Below are 23909 nucleotides of genomic sequence, written 5' to 3' on the forward strand. Positions count from 1 at the left end.
ACAAGGAGGTGTTTAGCAAATGCACAGGACGCGACACAGTGACAATGCACTGGTCTTAGCGTCTACAACACAGCCGGTCATCCTTGCTCTGTGGTGCGGGGAAAAAAATGTGCTTGCAGTGCACAGTACTCACGGATTGAAACAGGACAGTTTAGGGCTAAGGAATGCACATTCTTTTGTTTTCACCATCTGCAGTTTGGGTCGTATCGGCGTAATTTCGACTCGAACGCGTAGATCAGATGCAACATTATCTTTAGAGACCAGATTTGTCGCGACATGACGTGGTTATCTTGAGTAATTGCACATGCACTTGGTTATATTAAAAAAAATTGATGTCGCGTTTGAATCCGTGAGTACCGTACTTCCTTGAATTGCAGTAGACCACAGGTGAGATACAAGTTTCCATAAAGCCTACTGGGAGTGAAGGCCTACTTCTAGAGTGTTCCACTTATGATGCGCCTGCTGATGCACAGTCTGCAGTGGTGTGCACTTGTGCTGCTGCTGAATGACTGTGTCTGATCTGTAGGGATACAATAGCAAAGAAGGTTGGATGTGTTGACTCCTTGTTTTGCCTGCACCTAAACAGTGTTAATTATTATTAATGGTACCATCTGGTTGCCCTTGGTGGTGGTCAATCACAAAGGTAAGTGCCCTAGCAGAGGTTGGAGGATCTACTGTCGTGGCTACGACATTCTGCTGCCGAGTACACAGTCTGTTCTCGGTGTGTTATTGTAAAGGAAAGTGGAGGGACCAGATATTATGTGCACATAAAACGGGGCTTTTTGCACACATTTTACTTGGAAAATTTCCATCTGAAATCACTGCCTCTTAGCCCCTGACAGCTGCTGCCATTTTGGTACAATGTCTGGAGGTGTGGGCCACAGCTGTGTTGACTTCTTCAAGACAGTGTTAACAGACAGTGTTTTGCACACTGCCCGGGACTGGAATGACCTTCCAGACGATGCAGCAGTCATCAGCAATTTTGCACACTTCAAAAATGCCATCCAGGAAGCAGACTCAACCACATCCTAATAAACACCTTCATCGATACCGCCATTTTTATGTCGCCAACCCCTCATGTTAAGTCTCATATGGGACCTTTGGGGATATAATAAATAAATAAATAAATAAATAAATAAATAAATAAATAAATAAATAAAGTCTTAAAAAACATCACTTTGCTTGGCATGCCCTGGCACCCAGTGGTGCAGCAAGGGTTCATTGTTTCTTCACGTCTTGTATTTGCGTGTTAGGAGCAGCAGAAGCTAAAGCCCACCGAGACTGCTGTACATTTTATTTCATTGAGGACCACTGACAGCCTTTATTTAGGCTCGTAAGATAAGGGCAGTAGATGCACGCTTTAGAATAAAGAGCACATAAATTCGTCATCATTGTCGGCCTATTTTATGTCCACTGCAGGACAAGTCTCCAGTTTATCCCGTCTCATGTGAGTCGATCCATTTTATGTCTGCAAATGTTGAAAATTTTACCACCTCACCTAACACTGTTGCGTCACTCATTTCTTGGTATCTGTTCTGTTGAACTGTCCATCATTTATCTGTTGTAAGTTCATGCGTTCAAATGAGAAAAAATTGAGGTGCGATACAGCAGCCCCATGGTTGCAGTGTCCAAAAGAGCAGTGAACATGAAACTTGGCCCATGCATCGAAACATGTGCCACTTTATTAAACAAGATATAAACAATGTATTCAAATAGAAGAGGCCCTGGTCTTTGCAGAATTTCAGGAGAACACCACTTTTCCAGGGATATTATCTAAATGCAAATGCGATTCGACAATTATGACAAACCTGCCTGTGGCCTGGGATGTGTTTGAATGCACCTTCTAATGCAAGCCTGGAAGTTCATATAATTTCTGGGGTTTTGCATGATATGATTATGACCACGATATGATTATGACGCATGCTGACGCAGAGGGCTCTGGAAATTTCAACCACCTGCGACTCCTAATCGGGAACTTAAATATAAGCACATGAGCCTCTAGAATTCTGTCTCTATCGAAATGTGACCGCTGCAACCTTGGTGCCAGCACTCAAGCACCACAACTACTGCACCCCTGTGGCAAGCCTGGAATTTTGTGTCTTGGCTCATTCGAAGTTGCAGGTTTGGCACCTGTGGTTCTTCCTTCATTCAGATGCAGGAAGATAGCAAAGCTTTTGTTTGGTGTGTGGACTTACAACCTTCTTTTTTTTTTACGGTGCAGTTGTTGAGCTTTTCGTAACGCCGCAATGGCATGACCTGAAAACTCATCATCGTGAAACGGCACGTGTTCTTCACTCCCAGAACACGTGAGCCAATTTGTCCGGTGTGGGATGCAATAACTCTGATGGGCGAGACAATGAGTACAGAGAAGACAGAGACACAAAGAAAAACATAGAAAGTAAGGCAAAAAAGATAGAGCAAGCATATGCATAGGCGTGTTCACAGGGGGGGTGGCCGCCCCCCCTATTCACTTAAGAAGGGGGCCGCAAGGTCAGCCCCACACATTGACATAATAGGGAGGGGGGGTTGCTGCGACACAGGAGGTGGCGCAATGTCAGCGCCATACATTGACATAATTGGGAGGGGGGGGGCGCTGCGACTAACCTTCGGCCCCCCCTGAAGGGGAACCCTGCACATGCCTATGAGCATAGGCATGTATAGCGTAGTATAGCAAGGAGTGGGAAAGGGAAGTGTTGGTAAGGAGGAGGGCAATGCCACCATGGTGGTACAGTGGTTACGGTGCTCGACTGCTGACCATGGTCACGGGTTCAATCTGGGCTGCAGCGGTTGTACTTACCATGAAGGCGAAAATGCTAGAGGCCTGTGCACTTAGATTCAGGGACACATTACAGAACTCCAGGTGGTCGAAATTTCCCGCAGCCTTCCACTACGACGTCCCTCATAATTGCATCATGATTTTGACACACAAAACCCTAGCAATTATTATTAATTAAACCAATTTTTATGGTGCCTGTTTTCTGTACTGAAGAAGAAAGCTTACGGGTCAGAGTGTTTAATTGTGGAGTGGTAATGCTGAAAACACTGCGAATCATTTTTTCTTGGAATTGTTGTATCTGCAGCGCTGGTGCAGTTGTACATGCGACACATGCTGCGAACAGTGGTAGGCAAGTGCAATAGTGATTACATGCCAGCAAACAAGCGAGGCCCTGTCAATCAAACCTGTGTTGTGGTGGTTCGTATTTGAGCACTGCAATACTGCCCATGCATGCACAGCACGGCTCTGTGTTGTTTCCCAGTTGCACTAGTTGTCGTGATGGCAGTGCCGCTCCTCAGCACGAACTCTCTTTTTGTGACAAACATGGAATGAAGTGGGGATGTCCAGTAATATACACACTGTAAGCACTGATGGTACACGTTAAGTGTAGAGCCCGTGACAAGTTTATGAAGAGAATTATCACAGGTGAAGCGATCAGCAGTCAAAACAGAGCAAGCGTGAGCATCAACAACAACCATCCTCATCTTCGTCTTTTGCTGGCGCTCCTGTTTACGCCCTATCCACGCTACAAATCATTCCCCCGTAGAAAAGGAGCCACCCTGGTGACCTAAGGACCAGCACGAATCATGGTGCGCCTACAAAACAGCAGACTACACTCGGCAATCCAAACAACTTGTTCGTGCGGTACCAAGGCTTGGCCGCCAGGCAGCGTGATGCACCGATTTTTGAAGCTTTCAAGTGAAATTTAACAATCCAAATACTATTCAAACCGCGAAAAGAATGCTCGATTCTGTCGCTATAATTCGCGGTTTTTCAATTTCCACTAGGATGTAATCGAACATTCTGACCAGTTGTCAGTCCCTTTAAATACCCCAGGTGGTCATAATTAGATGAAATGACAGAATGACAGAAGAACTGTCGTTCACAGCCGCATGAGCACAAAGCTACAAGGGGCTTCGCACAGAACTTTGAACTTCATAGAAGCTTGGATGCGTTGCTTTTTCAGGGTGGTTGCTTCACCATACAAGCCAGGCAGATTGTGAATGGCTCGAAGCACATCCTTCTGCTGTGAAGTCTCACGGGTTGCTTTGGCACATTAGGCCCTAATGGCCCTCTTTAGTCATTGTGGAACCTTATCGTAAAGAAACGACAACGGACAAACAGGACAGAAGAGATCAGTCATCTGCTACGAGTCGTTTCCTTGCACTAAGTTGGAACTTCACCTACTGGTTGAAGCATAGAGCTACTTTCTTGCTCTCATAAATACACAGAAAAGAAAAAAAGGGGCTGCAAGGTTATTGCGGCAAGTTTGCGAGGTGTGTATTGTATGATGCAAAAACCAGTGCAACCAACAGGAGCTGGCTATTGCAATGTGCAAATGGTATACATCAAATGGCTGTTGTCTGCAACAGTCCAGCGCTGTTACTTTAAAGCGAAGCAAGCACTTGTTGGTGCACTAGCCATCCCACTACTCATTTGTCTGTGCGCTTGACACTTGCTCAACATGAAAAGGACATTGGCATGCGAGGTCATTTTGTTACGTCTGCATCTGCTTGCCTTGCCAAGGCGAGAGATGCAGCAGGCTTTAGCACTGGCATGTGGTCCAAACTACAGTAGCATTCCCATAGTCGGTGAAGATGGCAGCCTCGTGGATGCACAAGTGTTGGCGGGCAAACCTGAGGGCTCTGTATTTTTTTCCTCGTCTTAACGGCAGGTCACGTGGCCTGCAATGTTAGCACTGCATTTGGGATCTCGCTATGGGTTTGTTTTCGCATAGTCATTCAACAGCTCCCGACTGCTGTTCAACACATTTGCCGTCCGTGCACCGGCAATTACTACATTAGTGAGAATCCACTGCCGCACGGAAGGATGCGGTGCGGAGACTATGCACATGCAACTGCACTTTTGACTCTGTTCACGAGTGCCTCATGAACACGGCCGAGGTTTTTGTGTGCTTCAAAGGCCTGCAGGCACAACATAATACTAGTTGCAAAGCTCAGCTCTCGTACTCAACGTTCCTGGAACAGTATATGCCAAGCCGCGATCTCCTACCACGTGGAAGTCATTCGACTTCAGGTAAGGTCGTGTCAGCATCGCAGCCGCAAGTTGGCAAAGAATGTATGCACATGCCCAGCACATGAAACTGGAAGAAGAGTCATATAAAAACGCTCAATAACTTTTTAGTTATTCATCGGTTGCTTTCATGAGAGAGTAAGCGGTAATTGTAATAAATTTTCTCTAGTGTGTACATGTCTGGCCCAAGTATGTGACTGCAATATTGCTTCCTACAAACCAGTTTCTATGTCATAATAACGCCCTGTCAAGCATAGTGAGGCAAGTTGCTTATTAAGATCATTGATAAGCATTAATGAACCCTCTTACTGACTTAGCATGATTATTTCATACGTAATAAGCATGTGGTCGAGTTTATACAACTCTGAAAATAAAAGTTGCGCTCCTTTGACACCATGGAGCTTGATGCATCATTTTCAATGAACCAAGGTTTGATACCTCAATGTTACGGCTTGGGCGTCTGAAAATTCCCTGTAAATGCACATTTTGAACGCTGGAATTAAATTTTAGTCGTGGGTAGCTCACCTCTTGCACACATTGACGATTATAACCCACCACTCATTGATTAAAAAAGTTAGTTTGAAAAATTTCTTCTACAAGGTCAGCCACCGCCAACAAAGCCATGTTGGATGTTTTTGGTATCACAAAAAAAATTGCCGACACTACAGGTCAATCCAGAGAAGTGCTTAGTCTACGTGCTGCGATTATTTAGTAACCCATTGTTAAGTGCAGAATGTTCAACAGGTAATGAACTCTATGGAGGTCCATAGCAGCTCAGAAAGTGACACAACACAGTAACGTTAAAAATTGCATTTATACAGATGTAGATAAGTACGTGTACATACATAAAATACATGTGTTATCAATGGCTCCAGAAAAGCTGGTCCAGCATAATACAAAAATACATCTCTAACAATAACACTGGGAACGAAGCCAAGCGCACGACTACAGCTAAGGTACGCGCATCAGACATTTTCGATCATCACTGCGATGCCTTGACCGCCGCCAATGCAAGCAGAACCAACAGCATACTTTCCCTTGCGGTGCCTGCAGACACAGAAAAGAAAAACAAAAATTGTTAACATGGATCGGCACATTCGAACTTCCAGGAAAATAAGAAAGGGAAACCACTGGAGGACAAGTCCGCGTATCTGCCGAACTACTGTGGCGTTCAGTGCTTGGCTCTGTCAGCGCACTTAGTTGGTTCTGCACGTGGACGATGTGGAGAGAGAGACAGGACACACACACAGCGCAACTTTCAACTTGTTTATTAGAAAAAGAGGGGAGCATCACATATATACGCTGAAGCACGGGACACAGGCCTGCGCATCACAAATTACTGAGCACTCAAAAACTGTCTCTTTCTTAGATAATGACAATGATGAAGCTATGCTAACACGTGATTCTGCACGTTCCTAAATCGATTTTGCTTCAACTAGTCAGTCTCGCCGAGTTGATTACGGTTGTGGGATATGACGGTGCACTGATCAAATTTCAGGGTGCACGAGCACCTTAGGCAGTGAGTTGCGAGATGACCGTTTGAATCGTTCTTGACATTATTATAGTGCTCCCTTAGGCGCTCGTTAAGGCACCACCCACTCAGCACAGCCGGCCCCCTCCTTCTCCCCCGCTTTCGCAGTTTGCCCTCTCCTCATTCTCCTTTGTTGGATTGGAGGAGAGGGCACAATGCATATATACGCATATACTAAGGAAAGCTAGTTGCAGCCTTGAAGAAGACAAGAAGCTTGTTGAAAACGTTGGCTCCAGCATGTCCCCCGTTTACAAATGTTTCATCATTACAGCAGCTCATGTAACTCACAGATGATGCATCGCCAATTCTAAGGATGTTTATTAGGGGTGTGCGAATATTCGAAATTTCGAATATTTTTCGAATAATGTTTGCTATTCGATTCGATTCGCACTGGAATTTTACTATTCGAACTATTCGAACTTCCCAAAAACAATACAGTCAACATCCGATGGAAAATGACCCCTTCAGATTTTTAGTATGCTTCACCTCATCACACCCTCGTACTGCGGCAAAGCTGCCTTTCAAGCTCCGTTACGGTCGAACTTTGCCAAGAGACAGTCAACGTCCGATTGGAAGTGGTCCCTAGATTGTCAATATGCTTCACCTCACCACACCCCCGTATTGCGGCAAAGCTGCCTTTCAAGCTCCGTTACGGTCGAACTTTGCCAAGACAGTCGACGTCAGATTGAAAGTGGTCCCTAGATTTTCTATATGCTTCACCTCATCACACCCCCGTATTGCGGCAAAGCTGCCTTTCAAGCTCCGCTACGGTCGCAAATGTATTTAACTCAAGAAACGCTGGTTCCAAGATGGGAGATGAAAGATGTGGCAGAGTTGGGGACTCAATTAATGCTGCTTTTGGCCTGAAATTTGGGCAGGAAGTCCAAAAATTGGACGCCGAAGCTTTTTAGCATCCAAAATTTCAGAGATGTTCTTATATATCCGACGTCTACGAGGCAGATTTGGAACTCCGGACTTGAAGAAAGCACACACCCTGTCCGCCAGATCAGTTGGGCTTCCACAGAAGTTGAAAGAGGAGAACAGGCTGAGGAATGGCAACCTTTGCCTATCACGTGTAAAGTGTTGTCGGCAATGCTTTGGTTGCACCAAATCATGTACATAAATAGAATCGGCCTCTACATTGCTCATTCTTGACAAGGACAACTATGAAACACCACCCACCAGTGCTTCATCAACCTAGCGAAAAAGAAACAACTTTCATGTTGCTATCTCATAATAATTGCTTAGAATCCTCTCTAACTTTTTTTTCTGCAATTTCGCTTCGAAGTATCGACGATATTCGAGAAATATTCGAGAAATATTCGAAAAATATTCTATTCGATTCGCACTCACACTTCAATATTTGAATTGCGCTTCGCACCCAAAAATTTGGCTATTCACACAGCTCTAATGTTTATACATCGCTCATCACGTGCACGGAAGAAAGACATCTATAGGTGCATGGCCCAAGCAGCTACTGGTTGGTGCTTCAAATCAGATCGTCACGCACTTTGGAAGTATTTTTCTTCAGGACTGTATTCCCTTGTGTGTGTATGTATGTATGTATGTATGTATGTATTTATGTATGTGTGTGTGTGTACACACACATACGTACTATACACATAAGGAACATGACAGCACAGCAAAAACCTGCCATGAGTGTCCATATAAATTGCTACCGCAATAAAATTAAGCAATTTGCAGGCCTTAAGTGGAATTGGTTCACACAAGGCAGTGTCAGTTGGAGATCATTGGTCCTGCAGTTAATGTAGGACACGATAAAAAATGATAAGGGAAAAGACAAGCTACACTGCAGCATGCCAGCGTGTCTTGTTACAAAGAGACAGAGCACGTGTTGTACCTCAGCTTTTTACAGTGTAAGCTGCAGGGGCGTAGCCAAGGGGAGGTTGGGGGGTTCAAACCCCCCCGAAATTTTTCAGTTTTGCTTGCGTATATAAGCACGCACACATACAAACGCACGCACGAACATACATAAAGTATGGTTGAACCCCCCCGAAAAAATTTCTGGCTACGCCCCTGGTAAGCTGTTATAACCTCACAACAGCCGACATCGGTGGTAGTTGTCCGCTGCTGCCGTTGCAGCCGCTGGTGTCTGTCGCAGCAGCTACTGCCCACAACGAGAAAATAAAAACGGGATTTGAGTGGGAATCGAACACATGCACTCTACGTGGCAGTCGAGTATTCTGTCATAGAGCCACACAGATGCTTGAAACTTCTTCGCAAGAAGGCCCTATACAGGTGCAGTGTTGGCCCAGGAATCACGTTAATAGATGTAATATCGCGTGGCGGAAGAGTAAGATCCCACCCCGCGTCACACAGTGCAAAATGGATAACACGTAGGTGGTTTAAAACTTCCCACCGGTTACGAAGGGCTCAGCCATAATTCTTCATCGTCATCAGCCGCAGCACCAACAAAGTGAGCAGCTACGTAGGTGCACACATTGCCTTACAGATGCATAGCGGGTACTTCCCTACTTGGTAAAATGATGATGATTATGGCAGAGTCGGTACTTCGCAACTGTACTTGCAGTAGTTTCCCTAACTGAGTTTACAACAGGCTTTAAATGGACAATAAAAGAAAAAATTATTTTGCGTGTACTATTAGTACTAATTACAATTTCACAATACCGAAAGCACCACTCTTACTGCAAGAAGACACTTGGTAAGTAAGAAAATGCACGAAAAGAATATACGGGTGGTCGCCACATTGAAATTCCCGCACCAAACACCGTGACGTCACAGATTTTGGTGGCATCTGCTAGCTCATACGTAGTTGCTAACCGGTAAAAATGAAGCACACTGTCCCCTGAGGGGGTCATGGACTTAACATACCAAGTTTCTGGACATTTCGTTGAGCCAATGTCACCGAAATACGAGAAATACACTTTGAAATTCATGACGAAACGCGTGGAGATTTTGCCGCGAAACTTAAACCCTGATTTTCTCTCTATTAATAAACCTATGACGGTGAAATTCACGACGTCAGTTCTGAGAGCACAATTGATCAATCTAAGCCGGTTCATTGGTCCACTTCAGTGTCCCTTTAAGAAGGCCACCCGTCCAGCTTACGCTGTGCTGCACATTCCGTGCAGGCCTGGTGTTTGGCAGTGCATTCTCACGAGAGCTTTGTTGCCATTCTTGAAGTTAGTACCTGAGCTCGTAGGTGATATTGGCCAAAATGCGGGCACCACTGGCACCGACGGGATGGCCGAGCGCTATAGCCCCTCCGTTAACATTGGTCTTCTCCGGGTCCGAACCGAGTTCTTTCTCGACAGCAAGGAACTGAGATGAAAACGCCTCATTCACCTGTCACAGAAAAAAAGAAATACATGTTATGGCCTCTATCGTACCAACTTAGAAAGTCACTAAATTTAGGTGGTCTTTGGAATGGTCTTTGGCCACCTGTTTTGAATTGTCACCAACACTTTCAGGGACACTTATAACGTTATTTTATAGTTTTATGTAGCATAACATGTATCGTTTTAATGCTTCCACTTATGTGATCTTATACACTGTATAATCCCCCCTCACACAATACTCCTGCTGGAGCCTGTGGGGTGTTGCGAATAAATAAATAAATAACTAAATAAATAAGTAAATAAATAAACAAACAGTCAATAAACTGCACTGGTAAAATTCCTTGAGAACCAAGTTCAATGCCTCACCCCATTTTACCAAAAGAACCATGTGCACCTACAGGGCGTTTTTTTAGACAATACAGATTTTTAATACAAATGCTGCGACAGTCAGGCACCAGATGTGTTTGCACACAAACTCTACGTCGAGGCGAAAATACTTTGCCGCACCTAAAGTTATGCTGAAATTAAAAATTAACAGACCTGTGAATTACCTTGTTAATTATTAACTTGAGGGCTGTTATATGAAAAGGTTGTAGGACATGACATAGATGGCATATCCATTTTTAAGAAATCCCCAAAAAGCACATACTTTGAGATATTTATAATAGAAATTGCAGGCCCCGATAGGGGCAATATCGAAATGAGTGCACTGGGCGCGCTGGAAATGTCACTTCTGCGTTACGTCAGAACGGAACTCCACGTGAGAAACTTGAAGAAAAGGTGCATTGCACCGGATTTTGGTCAGGGAAAACTGCATGCTGTCAGAAATATACACAAGGACCGCTTATTCATTGCGTGCATTATCTGATTCTTTCTTAAACTTTAAATACATTAAGTGCAAAAGGACTGCTTCGCTTGTGTGAGAAGAAGTGCCACAGTGGCTGCTTTAGGGGCCTAGCTGCGAGCGAAGTCTGCGAAGCGACAAACTGTGCTTTCCCCCCAGCGGACAATCTCCGCGTCGAAGAAGAGCGTTCGGCAGCCTTCGAAGAAAGGAACCGAGCTAGGGTCGCCGTCGGCCCCACGAAGAACGAGCCTAGGCGGCGAAAGAGCGCGCACAGAACCCGAGACGATGGACGTGTTCCTGATGGTGCGACGGAAAAAGACCACCGTCTTCCTGGACGCCAAGGAGACGACCTCGGTGCGCGAGCTGAAGAAGATGATCGCCGGGATCACCCAAGGTCGCGCCCGAGAACCAGGTGCTCTACAAGACGACCAGTGCATGGACGACAACAAGGTGCTCACCGAGTACGGGCCTGAACAGCAGCACGGCCAAGGCCCAGGCGCCGGCCACCGTGGGGCTCGCCTTCCGAGACCCCGACACGGGAAAGTTCGAACCGCTCGAAGTGACGCCGCTCTCGAGCCCGCCCGAGCTGCCGGACGTCATGAAACCGCCCGAGTCGCAGACCCACGAACAAACGGTGGCCTGAGATACACACAGCTGCGTTCGTTACCGCCGCCACTTATTTGCCCGAAACAGCGCTCGCTGCTCACCCCGACGCCTATCTTCTTTTGTCTCTCCTCGACCACGGTTGAAGCTTTTCCTCGTTCCCTGGGCCACCTTCCGTGCCTCTTCGGGGACTCCGCTTTTGCCTTTGGTTCAGTGTGTGTTTCTCTCAGCGCCGGACTGTCATCGATTCGGAACAGAAAATGGTGGGTCACTACTAACGAACTGCTGTGACGTGCGAGATAAAAGTGTTTTTATATTATTTTTTTAGTTTTTCTTGTCAGCCTTCGAGAAGCGATTTGCCTGTTGTCCAACCCGGCTGTCACGTGTTGCTGTTGCTAGACCCCCAACCCGCCTTGTCTCTCAACTGGACGCGCCGCGAAAGGACGGGGGAAAAGTTCGTTTTTGTTTTTAAGCTTTTATTTTTTTTACCCCCTAGACCTAACCGTGACCACTGCACGTTTTCTACCACCATGCTCGTTTGCAGTTCATTCTCTCGGTTCATCGCATAACTTGCGTCAAGCGCGCGCCTCGGAAAAATAATTTTGTTTCACAGTTGAGTGTGCTTATGCGATGACTGCACAGTTCTTGTCGACGCACCTTCACACCGGATAGCGGCACGCTCGTCTCGTTGTTGTTCGTATTCGAGCTCTTTGCGACAGTTGCCCAGTTTGTTTTTTCTTTGTGTTTTGTTCTCACGAAGTCGGTGAAGCTGTCCGGTGTGTCACTAGTGCAGAAACACCTCCTCCCCCACCTGGGCTTGCGTGAAATCTAAATATAAACCATTCTTGGCACTGCTCGTGCTTGGCGAGACGAGGTGCAGCTTGTAGATTTTTCGCTTTCTCGAAACATCCGTGTTTACGTAGAATCTGCATAATGACACCCATTTCTCTTCTTTCACTTTGCAGCTTCTGCAGCGTGTTAGCAAACTTGCTTCATTCTTACAGCAGTCGCTGGTTGTCTGTGTGGTACGAGGACCCCGCAGCATAAGCCTCGACAGAGGCTTGCTTGGAAGATGCATTGTGAAACTGCGATGCCGCATCACTGTCGAGATTGTGCTCTGTCCCGATTCAAGCACATTATGACAGCGCCACGGGTCTCACTGGGCACTTGCTGAAAACCTCCCATTCGTAACAATGTCTAGCTTTTCACGTTAGCCTTAACGATGCACTGTGCTGCACAAATTAGTGGCAACCGCTTCGTGCAGAACAGTGCCGTGTGTGCAGTCGTCGTGACAGCTCCTGTGAATTCCTTTCACTGAGGGCTCTGCTGGCCTTTAAGCACACCGGTGGAGAGGTATTCTCAATTGGTTGTTTGCATATGTAGCAACTACGCTGCTCATCACGTTTAATTTATTTTAACAAAAAAAAAAAATTAGCTAGGAGCTTTTGTAACACCGAGACAATTGTGTGTGTGGAACGAATGTGACATACACGGTCGGGTGCAATTTTCTTTGCTTTTAAAAGAAATTTGTGGCCCTACTAGGTGAGAATATTGCTTTTGTTATATATAAAAAAAATAGTCAAGTATTTAATAGTGGTCCAGGCACATGCATTGTTCCAAACGGTGAAAAAAAATTGTACTTAAGAATTCACTGTGTAGCAGATCCATTTGGCGCATTAAAGCAGTTTGTTTTAAGGTTGTGCATACATACATTGTGTAGCTCCTTGTGGTGGTGTTGTCCAATTTCTCCTAAATGCTGAAGGGCGCTTTTGAAAGCTGTGCCTGCGATAACTTTTGTAAAATCAAGCGTTGCCAGCAAGAGTGCCTCCTGGGATCATACAAACTCGTGTTGACACTTCACAATGGCTGATAAGATGCAGTTGGAGTGATGTAAAAATCAAGCGTGCCAGCAAGAGTGCCTCCTGGGATCATACAACTCGTGTTGACACTTCACAATGGCTGATAAGATGCAGTTGGAGTGATCCTTACACAGCATATAAGGCCTGAAGCGCCACATCAAAAGAAAAACTTGGCGTACAGTATAGGATTTTTGAATTAAGAAACGGCGCTAGAACAGGACGAAGACAAGAGGACACAAACACAGATGAGAGGACACGAACAGGTCTTCATACTGTATCTAGTGCCGTTTCTTCATTCAAAAACCAGTATGTACCAACCAGCCAATTCAATACACTAGTACAGTACAGGAATTCGGCAAATTCCACGCATTGTGGGAATTGGTTTCATGGGAAGCAATCGGCAAGTGGCTGTCTATACTGCATTTTTTGGCTTTGAGCCAAGCATTACTAGGTAAATCGATGTGTTTTTGTACACGGAGCAGTTGTGTGCACATCATGGGCTTACCATGCACATCGACTGCACTGGTGTTTAAGGGTAACTTATGGCCTGACGTAGCGTCGGCACTCACGTAGTGCACAGACGTCAGTTTTATTGAAACGAAGTGCACTTTACGGTGCGATGATGTGAATATCATGCGTGGCATCAGTTCGTGTAATCTTTCCGGGGTCAAACCACACTTGAATGTAGCTTGCTGAGTCATAGGAGTCGGTGCAACCCCACTTGACGTGCACTGACATGAAGACTGCATAGGATCTTTCTCCAAAGACCTGGCGTAGCTCTGTGATAGAATACTTGACTGCCGTGCGGAATGCCTGGGTTCAATTCCTGCTGGGATCCCGATTTTATTCTTGACGTTCACCGGGTCAATGCTGCTGATGCCGATTTCCTTTACACTCTCACATTTAAATTGCCAATGTCTGTTCTCACCGTTCCTGGATAGATATAAACTGTGAATCACCTGTGGGCATGCCATGGCATGTGGTATATGGGTATGTGCACGCGTGGCTGGAGGAAAGGGGTTCATGACATACACGACAGGATTTTCGTGTTATTCATGTCATGACCAGGACAGTTATGTTCGTCATGCCCTCCTATGCCAATTTGGTCTGTACCAAGTTAAGGAGGCGACCATCAGAGCGCCATAACGTAGGTGGCTAGATAGATAGATAAACAGATAGAGAGAAACGCTCAAACTGCCTTTGGTTTGCTAAGAAATACTTCATGTTTTAATAAAAAGCCACGTGCCCTTAACAAAAATGAGGTAGAAATCGGCATTCGAGCCTTAATCAAACTTGGGGGTATTTTACGTGGCAGTCGAGTATTCTGCCACAGAGCCATTCCAGTGCTTGACACCACTTTGAAAAAAGGCTCTTACATAGGTCGGCAAACTCACCTCATGAGTTGACTCACTCAGACTCAGTTTGAGCCGTGAGTCCGGGTGAGTAATATTTTGGTGAGCTTGAGTTGAGTGAGTCCGGCTGAGAAAAATTTAAGTGAGTCTGAGTCTGAGTGAGTCCGGTTGAGGAAAATTTTGGCGAGTTTGAGTCCTAGTGAGCTCTAAGGACAAAATATATTGCATGAGTGAGCTCCACGTTTTTTGCAGACCTATGGGCTCTATGCAGACGTTGTGTAGGGCAAGGAGTCGCGTAAACAGATGTAATATTGCATGGCAGAAACAAGAGTCGCACCAAGCATCACGCAGTGTCAATTACGTAGTGAATGACTGGTGTAAAGCTTCCCACCCATTTCAGAGGGCTCAGCCTTCACCATCAACCACAGCTCCAACATAGTGTGCAGCCAAGACTTGCAAGCTACTCACGTGGCCTCTCAAGCTCCGGCGATGACGATTAGCCACAGTGGATGGCTTTTGCCTTCGAGGGACCCTGTGCGTTTTTGTTTCGCCCACCTAAGAGAGCCACAAGGTCTTTGCAGTCAAAGAACAATACACCTGTGTGAATGACTGTGCTCCCATTGGCCAAGAGAAAAACCAGCAAGATTGTCTGTGTTTAGAAATTGGCAAATTGTAAACATTATAAATATTTCCGAGTAGCAAGTAAACTACTACCATGCTCATCGGGTTAGGTTAGGAAAAAGCCATTTGCAAGTCTTGCTATGCAGATGTTAAGTGTGCTTGTGCAGAATGAAAAAAAAGGCAGTACCCTGGGGAGACTGGTGCAAAAATAATTTCGGCTCTGTTAAGAAGCACGAGAAAAGCCGCTTTTGCAATGAGAGCAGGCGTGGTAAGATAAGAATCACTGCGCAAGCACTCCGTATGGATGGTTAACCGGCAAAGCTAAAATGTGCAGCCCTGGGCCCATTAAAGGGACACTAGAGGCAAATAATAAGTCGACGTAAATCGTTCAAATAGCATTCCTGAAATCTCATAGTGCTTGTTTCGTGCCACAGAAATGCTTAGTTTGAAAGAAATTCGCATTTTAGTGGTCTGCACACCGTAAGAGCAATCCAAACTGCTAGCATCCGAGAACGGCCTTCCGACGTAGACTTTTACTCACTTTACTGGCCAACAGCCGGCGCAGTGGAGCAAGCAGCTTTTGCAGAGCACAGCCTGGTGCAAACAGAACTTTAGTCATTCTCTTGGGTGACATAAGAAGTTCTTTTTTTGTATGAACAAGACTGCAATGCACTAGTTGCATTCTATTCTGTCTTGTAATGCACTGAAATGTTGTTTTATGTCACGGGTAGTTTGAGAACTTGCGATTAATTGTACTGAGGTCCTACTACGTCATCAAGCCTTGTGTTCCACAAAGTCCCACCAGTGGTGCTAATAGTGTCCTACATTTACCTTAATTTCTCAATTGCTAAAGCACTGCTGTGTATAATATTGATGCTTGAGACGTTCTCAAGCATTGACCTTTCACTGGGGCATGAAACTATTTGCCTTTAGTGCCCTTTTAGAGTATTTCTCAATATTAGTGATGAAAGCACTCGTGGCGTGCATTTTGGATACGGTGAGCCGATGAGAAAATTCAGGACATAGCTTTAACATGCCAATGTGCATGCAATTTCGCATGCAAGAAAAGATGCCTTTTACTGCAAGGAACCTGTGGAGCCACTTCGCATACACAGATGTGCTACCTTCCACATGCAGCCATTGTTATAAAAAAAAAAGGTTTTCCACGGGGGAGCCGCCTGTGCCAACCTAAGGGTCGATCTTCAGGACCCGAGTAAGGTTCGTCATACCATTCCACATTCGGGACATGTCAGTTGGTTACGTAGCACCGACTAGAAAAATGAATACATTCTTGGGTTTGACAAGGAGGTGTTTAGCAAATGCACAGGACGCGACACAGTGACAATGCACTGGTCTTAGCGTCTACAACACCAGCCGGTCATCCTTGCTCTGTGGTGCGGGGAAAAAAATGTGCTTGCAGTGCACAGTACTCACGGATTGAAACAGGACAGTTTAGGGCTAAGGAATGCACATTCTTTTGTTTTCACCATCTGCAGTTTGGGTCGTATCGGCGTAATTTCGACTCGAACGCGTAGATCAGATGCAACATTATCTTTAGAGACCAGATTTGTCGCGACATGACGTGGTTATCTTGAGTAATTGCACATGCACTTGGTTATATTAAAAAAAATTGATGTCGCGTTTGAATCCGTGAGTACCGTACTTCCTTGAATTGCAGTAGACCACAGGTGAGATACAAGTTTCCATAAAGCCTACTGGGAGTGAAGGCCTACTTCTAGAGTGTTCCACTTATGATGCGCCTGCTGATGCACAGTCTGCAGTGGTGTGCACTTGTGCTGCTGCTGAATGACTGTGTCTGATCTGTAGGGATACAATAGCAAAGAAGGTTGGATGTGTTGACTCCTTGTTTTGCCTGCACCTAAACAGTGTTAATTATTATTAATGGTACCATCTGGTTGCCCTTGGTGGTGGTCAATCACAAAGGTAAGTGCCCTAGCAGAGGTTGGAGGATCTACTGTCGTGGCTACGACATTCTGCTGCCGAGTACACAGTCTGTTCTCGGTGTGTTATTGTAAAGGAAAGTGGAGGGACCAGATATTATGTGCACATAAAACGGGGCTTTTTGCACACATTTTACTTGGAAAATTTCCATCTGAAATCACTGCCTCTTAGCCCCTGACAGCTGCTGCCATTTTGGTACAATGTCTGGAGGTGTGGGCCACAGCTGTGTTGACTTCTTCAAGACAGTGTTAACAGACAGTGTTTTGCACACTGCCCGGGACTGGAATGACCTTCCAGACGATGCAGCAGTCATCAGCAATTTTGCACACTTCAAAAATGCCATCCAGGAAGCAGACTCAACCACATCCTAATAAACACCTTCATCGATACCGCCATTTTTATGTCGCCAACCCCTCATGTTAAGTCTCATATGGGACCTTTGGGGATATAATAAATAAATAAATAAATAAATAAATAAATAAATAAATAAATAAATAAAGTCTTAAAAAACATCACTTTGCTTGGCATGCCCTGGCACCCAGTGGTGCAGCAAGGGTTCATTGTTTCTTCACGTCTTGTATTTGCGTGTTAGGAGCAGCAGAAGCTAAAGCCCACCGAGACTGCTGTACATTTTATTTCATTGAGGACCACTGACAGCCTTATTTAGGCTCGTAAGATAAGGGCAGTAGATGCACGCTTTAGAATAAAGAGCACATAATTCGTCATCATTGTCGGCCTATTTTATGTCCACTGCAGGACAAGTCTCCAGTTTATCCCGTCTCATGTGAGTCGATCCATTTTATGTCTGCAAATGTTGAAAATTTTACCACCTCACCTAACACTGTTGCGTCACTCATTTCTTGGTATCTGTTCTGTTGAACTGTCCATCATTTATCTGTTGTAAGTTCATGCGTTCAAATGAGAAAAATTGAGGTGCGATACAGCAGCCCCATGGTTGCAGTGTCCAAAAGAGCAGTGAACATGAAACTTGGCCCATGCATCGAAACATGTGCCACTTTATTAAACAAGATATAAACAATGTATTCAAATAGAAGAGGCCCTGGTCTTTGCAGAATTTCAGGAGAACACCACTTTTCCAGGGATATTATCTAAATGCAAATGCGATTCGACAATTATGACAAACCTGCCTGTGGCCTGGGATGTGTTTGAATGCACCTTCTAATGCAAGCCTGGAAGTTCATATAATTTCTGGGGTTTTGCATGATATGATTATGACCACGATATGATTATGACGCATGCTGACGCAGAGGGCTCTGGAAATTTCAACCACCTGCGACTCCTAATCGGGAACTTAAATATAAGCACATGAGCCTCTAGAATTCTGTCTCTATCGAAATGTGACCGCTGCAACCTTGGTGCCAGCACTCAAGCACCACAACTACTGCACCCCTGTGGCAAGCCTGGAATTTTGTGTCTTGGCTCATTCGAAGTTGCAGGTTTGGCACCTGTGGTTCTTCCTTCATTCAGATGCAGGAAGATAGCAAAGCTTTTGTTTGGTGTGTGGACTTACAACCTTCTTTTTTTTTTACGGTGCAGTTGTTGAGCTTTTCGTAACGCCGCAATGGCATGACCTGAAAACTCATCATCGTGAAACGGCACGTGTTCTTCACTCCCAGAACACGTGAGCCAATTTGTCCGGTGTGGGATGCAATAACTCTGATGGGCGAGACAATGAGTACAGAGAAGACAGAGACACAAGAAAAACATAGAAAGTAAGGCAAAAAGATAGAGCAAGCATATGCATAGGCGTGTTCACAGGGGGGGTGGCCGCCCCCCCTATTCACTTAAGAAGGGGGCCGCAAGGTCAGCCCCACACATTGACATAATAGGGAGGGGGGTTGCTGCGACACAGGGGGTGGCGCAATGTCAGCGCCATACATTGACATAATTGGGAGGGGGGGGGGCGCTGCGACTAACCTTCGGCCCCCCCTGAAGGGGAACCCTGCACATGCCTATGAGCATAGGCATGTATAGCGTAGTATAGCAAGGAGTGGGAAAGGGAAGTGTTGGTAAGGAGGAGGGCAATGCCACCATGGTGGTACAGTGGTTACGGTGCTCGACTGCTGACCATGGTCACGGGTTCAATCTGGGCTGCAGCGGTTGTACTTACCATGAAGGCGAAAATGCTAGAGGCCTGTGCACTTAGATTCAGGGACACATTACAGAACTCCAGGTGGTCGAAATTTCCCGCAGCCTTCCACTACGACGTCCCTCATAATTGCATCATGATTTTGACACACAAAACCCTAGCAATTATTATTAATTAAACCAATTTTTATGGTGCCTGTTTTCTGTACTGAAGAAGAAAGCTTACGGGTCAGAGTGTTTAATTGTGGAGTGGTAATGCTGAAAACACTGCGAATCATTTTTTCTTGGAATTGTGTATCTGCAGCGCTGGTGCAGTTGTACATGCGACACATGCTGCGAACAGTGGTAGGCAAGTGCAATAGTGATTACATGCCAGCAAACAAGCGAGGCCCTGTCAATCAAACCTGTGTTGTGGTGGTTCGTATTTGAGCACTGCAATACTGCCCATGCATGCACAGCACGGCTCTGTGTTGTTTCCCAGTTGCACTAGTTGTCGTGATGGCAGTGCCGCTCCTCAGCACGAACTCTCTTTTTGTGACAAACATGGAATGAAGTGGGGATGTCCAGTAATATACACACTGTAAGCACTGATGGTACACGTTAAGTGTAGAGCCCGTGACAAGTTTATGAAGAGAATTATCACAGGTGAAGCGATCAGCAGTCAAAACAGAGCAAGCGTGAGCATCAACAACAACCATCCTCATCTTCGTCTTTTGCTGGCGCTCCTGTTTACGCCCTATCCACGCTACAAATCATTCCCCCGTAGAAAAGGAGCCACCCTGGTGACCTAAGGACCAGCACGAATCATGGTGCGCCTACAAAACAGCAGACTACACTCGGCAATCCAAACAACTTGTTCGTGCGGTACCAAGGCTTGGCCGCCAGGCAGCGTGATGCACCGATTTTTGAAGCTTTCAAGTGAAATTTAACAATCCAAATACTATTCAAACCGCGAAAAGAATGCTCGATTCTGTCGCTATAATTCGCGGTTTTTCAATTTCCACTAGGATGTAATCGAACATTCTGACCAGTTGTCAGTCCCTTTAAATACCCCAGGTGGTCATAATTAGATGAAATGACAGAATGACAGAAGAACTGTCGTTCACCCGGCATGAGCACAAAGCTACAAGGGGCTTCGCACAGAACTTTGAACTTCATAGAAGCTTGGATGCGTTGCTTTTTCAGGGTGGTTGCTTCACCATACAAGCCAGGCAGATTGTGAATGGCTCGAAGCACATCCTTCTGCTGTGAAGTCTCACGGGTTGCTTTGGCACATTAGGCCCTAATGGCCCTCTTTAGTCATTGTGGAACCTTATCGTAAAGAAACGACAACGGACAAACAGGACAGAAGAGATCAGTCATCTGCTACGAGTCGTTTCCTTGCACTAAGTTGGAACTTCACCTACTGGTTGAAGCATAGAGCTACTTTCTTGCTCTCATAAATACACAGAAAAGAAAAAAAGGGGCTGCAAGGTTATTGCGGCAAGTTTTGCGAGGTGTGTATTGTATGATGCAAAAACCAGTGCAACCAACAGGAGCTGGCTATTGCAATGTGCAAATGGTATACATCAAATGGCTGTTGTCTGCAACAGTCCAGCGCTGTTACTTTAAAGCGAAGCAAGCACTTGTTGGTGCACTAGCCATCCCACTACTCATTTTGTCTGTGCGCTTGACACTTGCTCAACATGAAAAGGACATTGGCATGCGAGGTCATTTTGTTACGTCTGCATCTGCTTGCCTTGCCAAGGCGAGAGATGCAGCAGGCTTTAGCACTGGCATGTGGTCCAAACTACAGTAGCATTCCCATAGTCGGTGAAGATGGCAGCCTCGTGGATGCACAAGTGTTGGCGGGCAAACCTGAGGGCTCTGTATTTTTTTCCTCGTCTTAACGGCAGGTCACGTGGCCTGCAATGTTAGCACTGCATTTGGGATCTCGCTATGGGTTTGTTTTCGCATAGTCATTCAACAGCTCCCGACTGCTGTTCAACACATTTGCCGTCCGTGCACCGGCAATTACTACATTAGTGAGAATCCACTGCCGCACGGAAGGATGCGGTGCGGAGACTATGCACATGCAACTGCACTTTTGACTCTGTTCACGAGTGCCTCATGAACACGGCCGAGGTTTTGTGTGCTTCAAAGGCCTGCAGGCACAACATAATACTAGTTGCAAAGCTCAGCTCTCGTACTCAACGTTCCTGGAACAGTATATGCCAAGCCGCGATCTCCTACCACGTGGAAGTCATTCGACTTCAGGTAAGGTCGTGTCAGCATCGCAGCCGCAAGTTGGCAAAGAATGTATGCACATGCCCAGCACATGAAACTGGAAGAAGAGTCATATAAAAACGCTCAATAACTTTTTAGTTATTCATCGGTTGCTTTCATGAGAGAGTAAGCGGTAATTGTAATAAATTTTCTCTAGTGTGTACATGTCTGGCCCCAAGTATGTGACTGCAATATTGCTTCCTACAAACCAGTTTCTATGTCATAATAACGCCCTGTCAAGCATAGTGAGGCAAGTTGCTTATTAAGATCATTGATAAGCATTAATGAACCCTCTTACTGACTTAGCATGATTATTTCATACGTAATAAGCATGTGGTCGAGTTTATACAACTCTGAAAATAAAAGTTTGCGCTCCTTTGACACCATGGAGCTTGATGCATCATTTTCAATGAACCAAGGTTTGATACCTCAATGTTACGGCTTGGGCGTCTGAAAATTCCCTGTAAATGCACATTTTGAACGCTGGAATTAAATTTTAGTCGTGGGTAGCTCACCTCTTGCACACATTGACGATTATAACCCACCACTCATTGATTAAAAAAGTTAGTTTGAAAAATTTCTTCTACAAGGTCAGCCACCGCCAACAAAGCCATGTTGGATGTTTTTGGTATCACAAAAAAAATTGCCGACACTACAGGTCAATCCAGAGAAGTGCTTAGTCTACGTGCTGCGATTATTTAGTAACCCATTGTTAAGTGCAGAATGTTCAACAGGTAATGAACTCTATGGAGGTCCATAGCAGCTCAGAAAGTGACACAACACAGTAACGTTAAAAATTGCATTTATACAGATGTAGATAAGTACGTGTACATACATAAAATACATGTGTTATCAATGGCTCCAGAAAAGCTGGTCCAGCATAATACAAAAATACATCTCTAACAATAACACTGGGAACGAAGCCAAGCGCACGACTACAGCTAAGGTACCGCGCATCAGACATTTTCGATCATCACTGCGATGCCTTGACCGCCGCCAATGCAAGCAGAACCAACAGCATACTTTCCCTTGCGGTGCCTGCAGACACAGAAAAGAAAAACAAAAATTGTTAACATGGATCGGCACATTCGACTTCCAGGAAAATAAGAAAGGGAAACCACTGGAGGACAAGTCCGCGTATCTGCCGAACTACTGTGGCGTTCAGTGCTTGGCTCTGTCAGCGCACTTAGTTGGTTCTGCACGTGGACGATGTGGAGAGAAGAGACAGGACACACACACAGCGCAACTTTCAACTTGTTTATTAGAAAAAGAGGGGAGCATCACATATATACGCTGAAGCACGGGACACAGGCCTGCGCATCACAAATTACTGAGCACTCAAAAACTGTCTCTTTCTTAGATAATGACAATGAAGCTATGCTAACACGTGATTCTGCACGTTCCTAAATCGATTTTGCTTCAACTAGTCAGTCTCGCCGATTGATTACGGTTGTGGGATATGACGGTGCACTGATCAAATTTCAGGGTGCACGAGCACCTTAGGCAGTGAGTTGCGAGATGACCGTTTGAATCGTTCTTGACATTATTATAGTGCTCCCTTAGGCGCTCGTTAAGGCACCACCCACTTCAGCACACCGGCCCCTCCTTCTCCCCCGCTTTCGCAGTTGCCCTCTCCTCATTCTCCTTTGTTTGGATTGGAGGAGAGGGCACAATGCATATATACGCATATACTAAGGAAAGCAGTTGCAGCCTTGAAGAAGACAAGAAGCTTGTTGAAACGTTGGCTCCAGCATGTCCCCCGTTTACAAATGTTTCATCATTACAGCAGCTCATGTAACTCACAGATGATGCATCGCCAATTCTAAAGGATGTTTATTAGGGGTGTGCGAATATTCGAAATTTCGAATATTTTTCGAATAATGTTTGCTATTCGATTCGATTCGCACTGGAATTTTACTATTCGAACTATTCGAACTTCCCAAAAACAAATACAGTCAACATCCGATGGAAAATGACCCCTTCAGATTTTTAGTATGCTTCACCTCATCACACCCTCGTACTGCGGCAAAGCTGCCTTTCAAGCTCCGTTACGGTCGAACTTTGCCAAGAGACAGTCAACGTCCGATTGGAAGTGGTCCCTAGATTGTCAATATGCTTCACCTCACCACACCCCCGTATTGCGGCAAAGCTGCCTTTCAAGCTCCGTTACGGTCGAACTTTGCCAAGACAGTCGACGTCAGATTGAAAGTGGTCCCTAGATTTTCTATATGCTTCACCTCATCACACCCCCGTATTGCGGCAAAGCTGCCTTTCAAGCTCCGCTACGGTCGCAAATGTATTAACTCAAGAAAACGCTGGTTCCAAGATGGAGATGAAAGATGTGGCAGAGTTGGGGACTCAATTAATGCTGCTTTTGGCCTGAAATTTGGGCAGGAAGTCCAAAAAATTGGACG

General features: G+C 45.5%; 1 protein-coding gene and 1 pseudogene across 4 annotated transcripts in view; one reads left to right on the plus strand and one right to left on the minus strand.

Annotated features, from left to right (window-relative positions):
* Positions 1 to 5824: 5824 nt before the first annotated feature.
* The window catches only part of LOC119406082 (3-ketoacyl-CoA thiolase, mitochondrial), a 60843-nt gene continuing 42758 nt past the window's right edge, over positions 5825 to 23909 (minus strand). The window contains exons 9-10 of one of the 4 annotated variants that reach the window (XM_049419298.1): positions 9733 to 9887; positions 5825 to 6076 (exon numbers count right to left, since the gene is read on the minus strand). In XM_049419298.1, coding sequence (XP_049275255.1) covers positions 5995 to 6076; positions 9733 to 9887 — 237 coding nt within the window. In that variant the 3' untranslated portion in view covers positions 5825 to 5994. Of the gene's footprint in view, positions 6077 to 9732; positions 9888 to 22280; positions 22534 to 23909 lie in introns of those variants that run through there. The other 3 variants (XM_049419300.1, XM_049419299.1, XM_037672941.2) reach the window with 3 other exon arrangements.
* LOC119406083 (elongin-B-like) lies at positions 10894 to 11648 on the plus strand (annotated as a pseudogene).

The sequence above is a fragment of the Rhipicephalus sanguineus genome, chromosome 9 (assembly GCF_013339695.2).
Source record: "Rhipicephalus sanguineus isolate Rsan-2018 chromosome 9, BIME_Rsan_1.4, whole genome shotgun sequence".
NCBI lineage: Eukaryota > Metazoa > Arthropoda > Arachnida > Ixodida > Ixodidae > Rhipicephalus > Rhipicephalus sanguineus.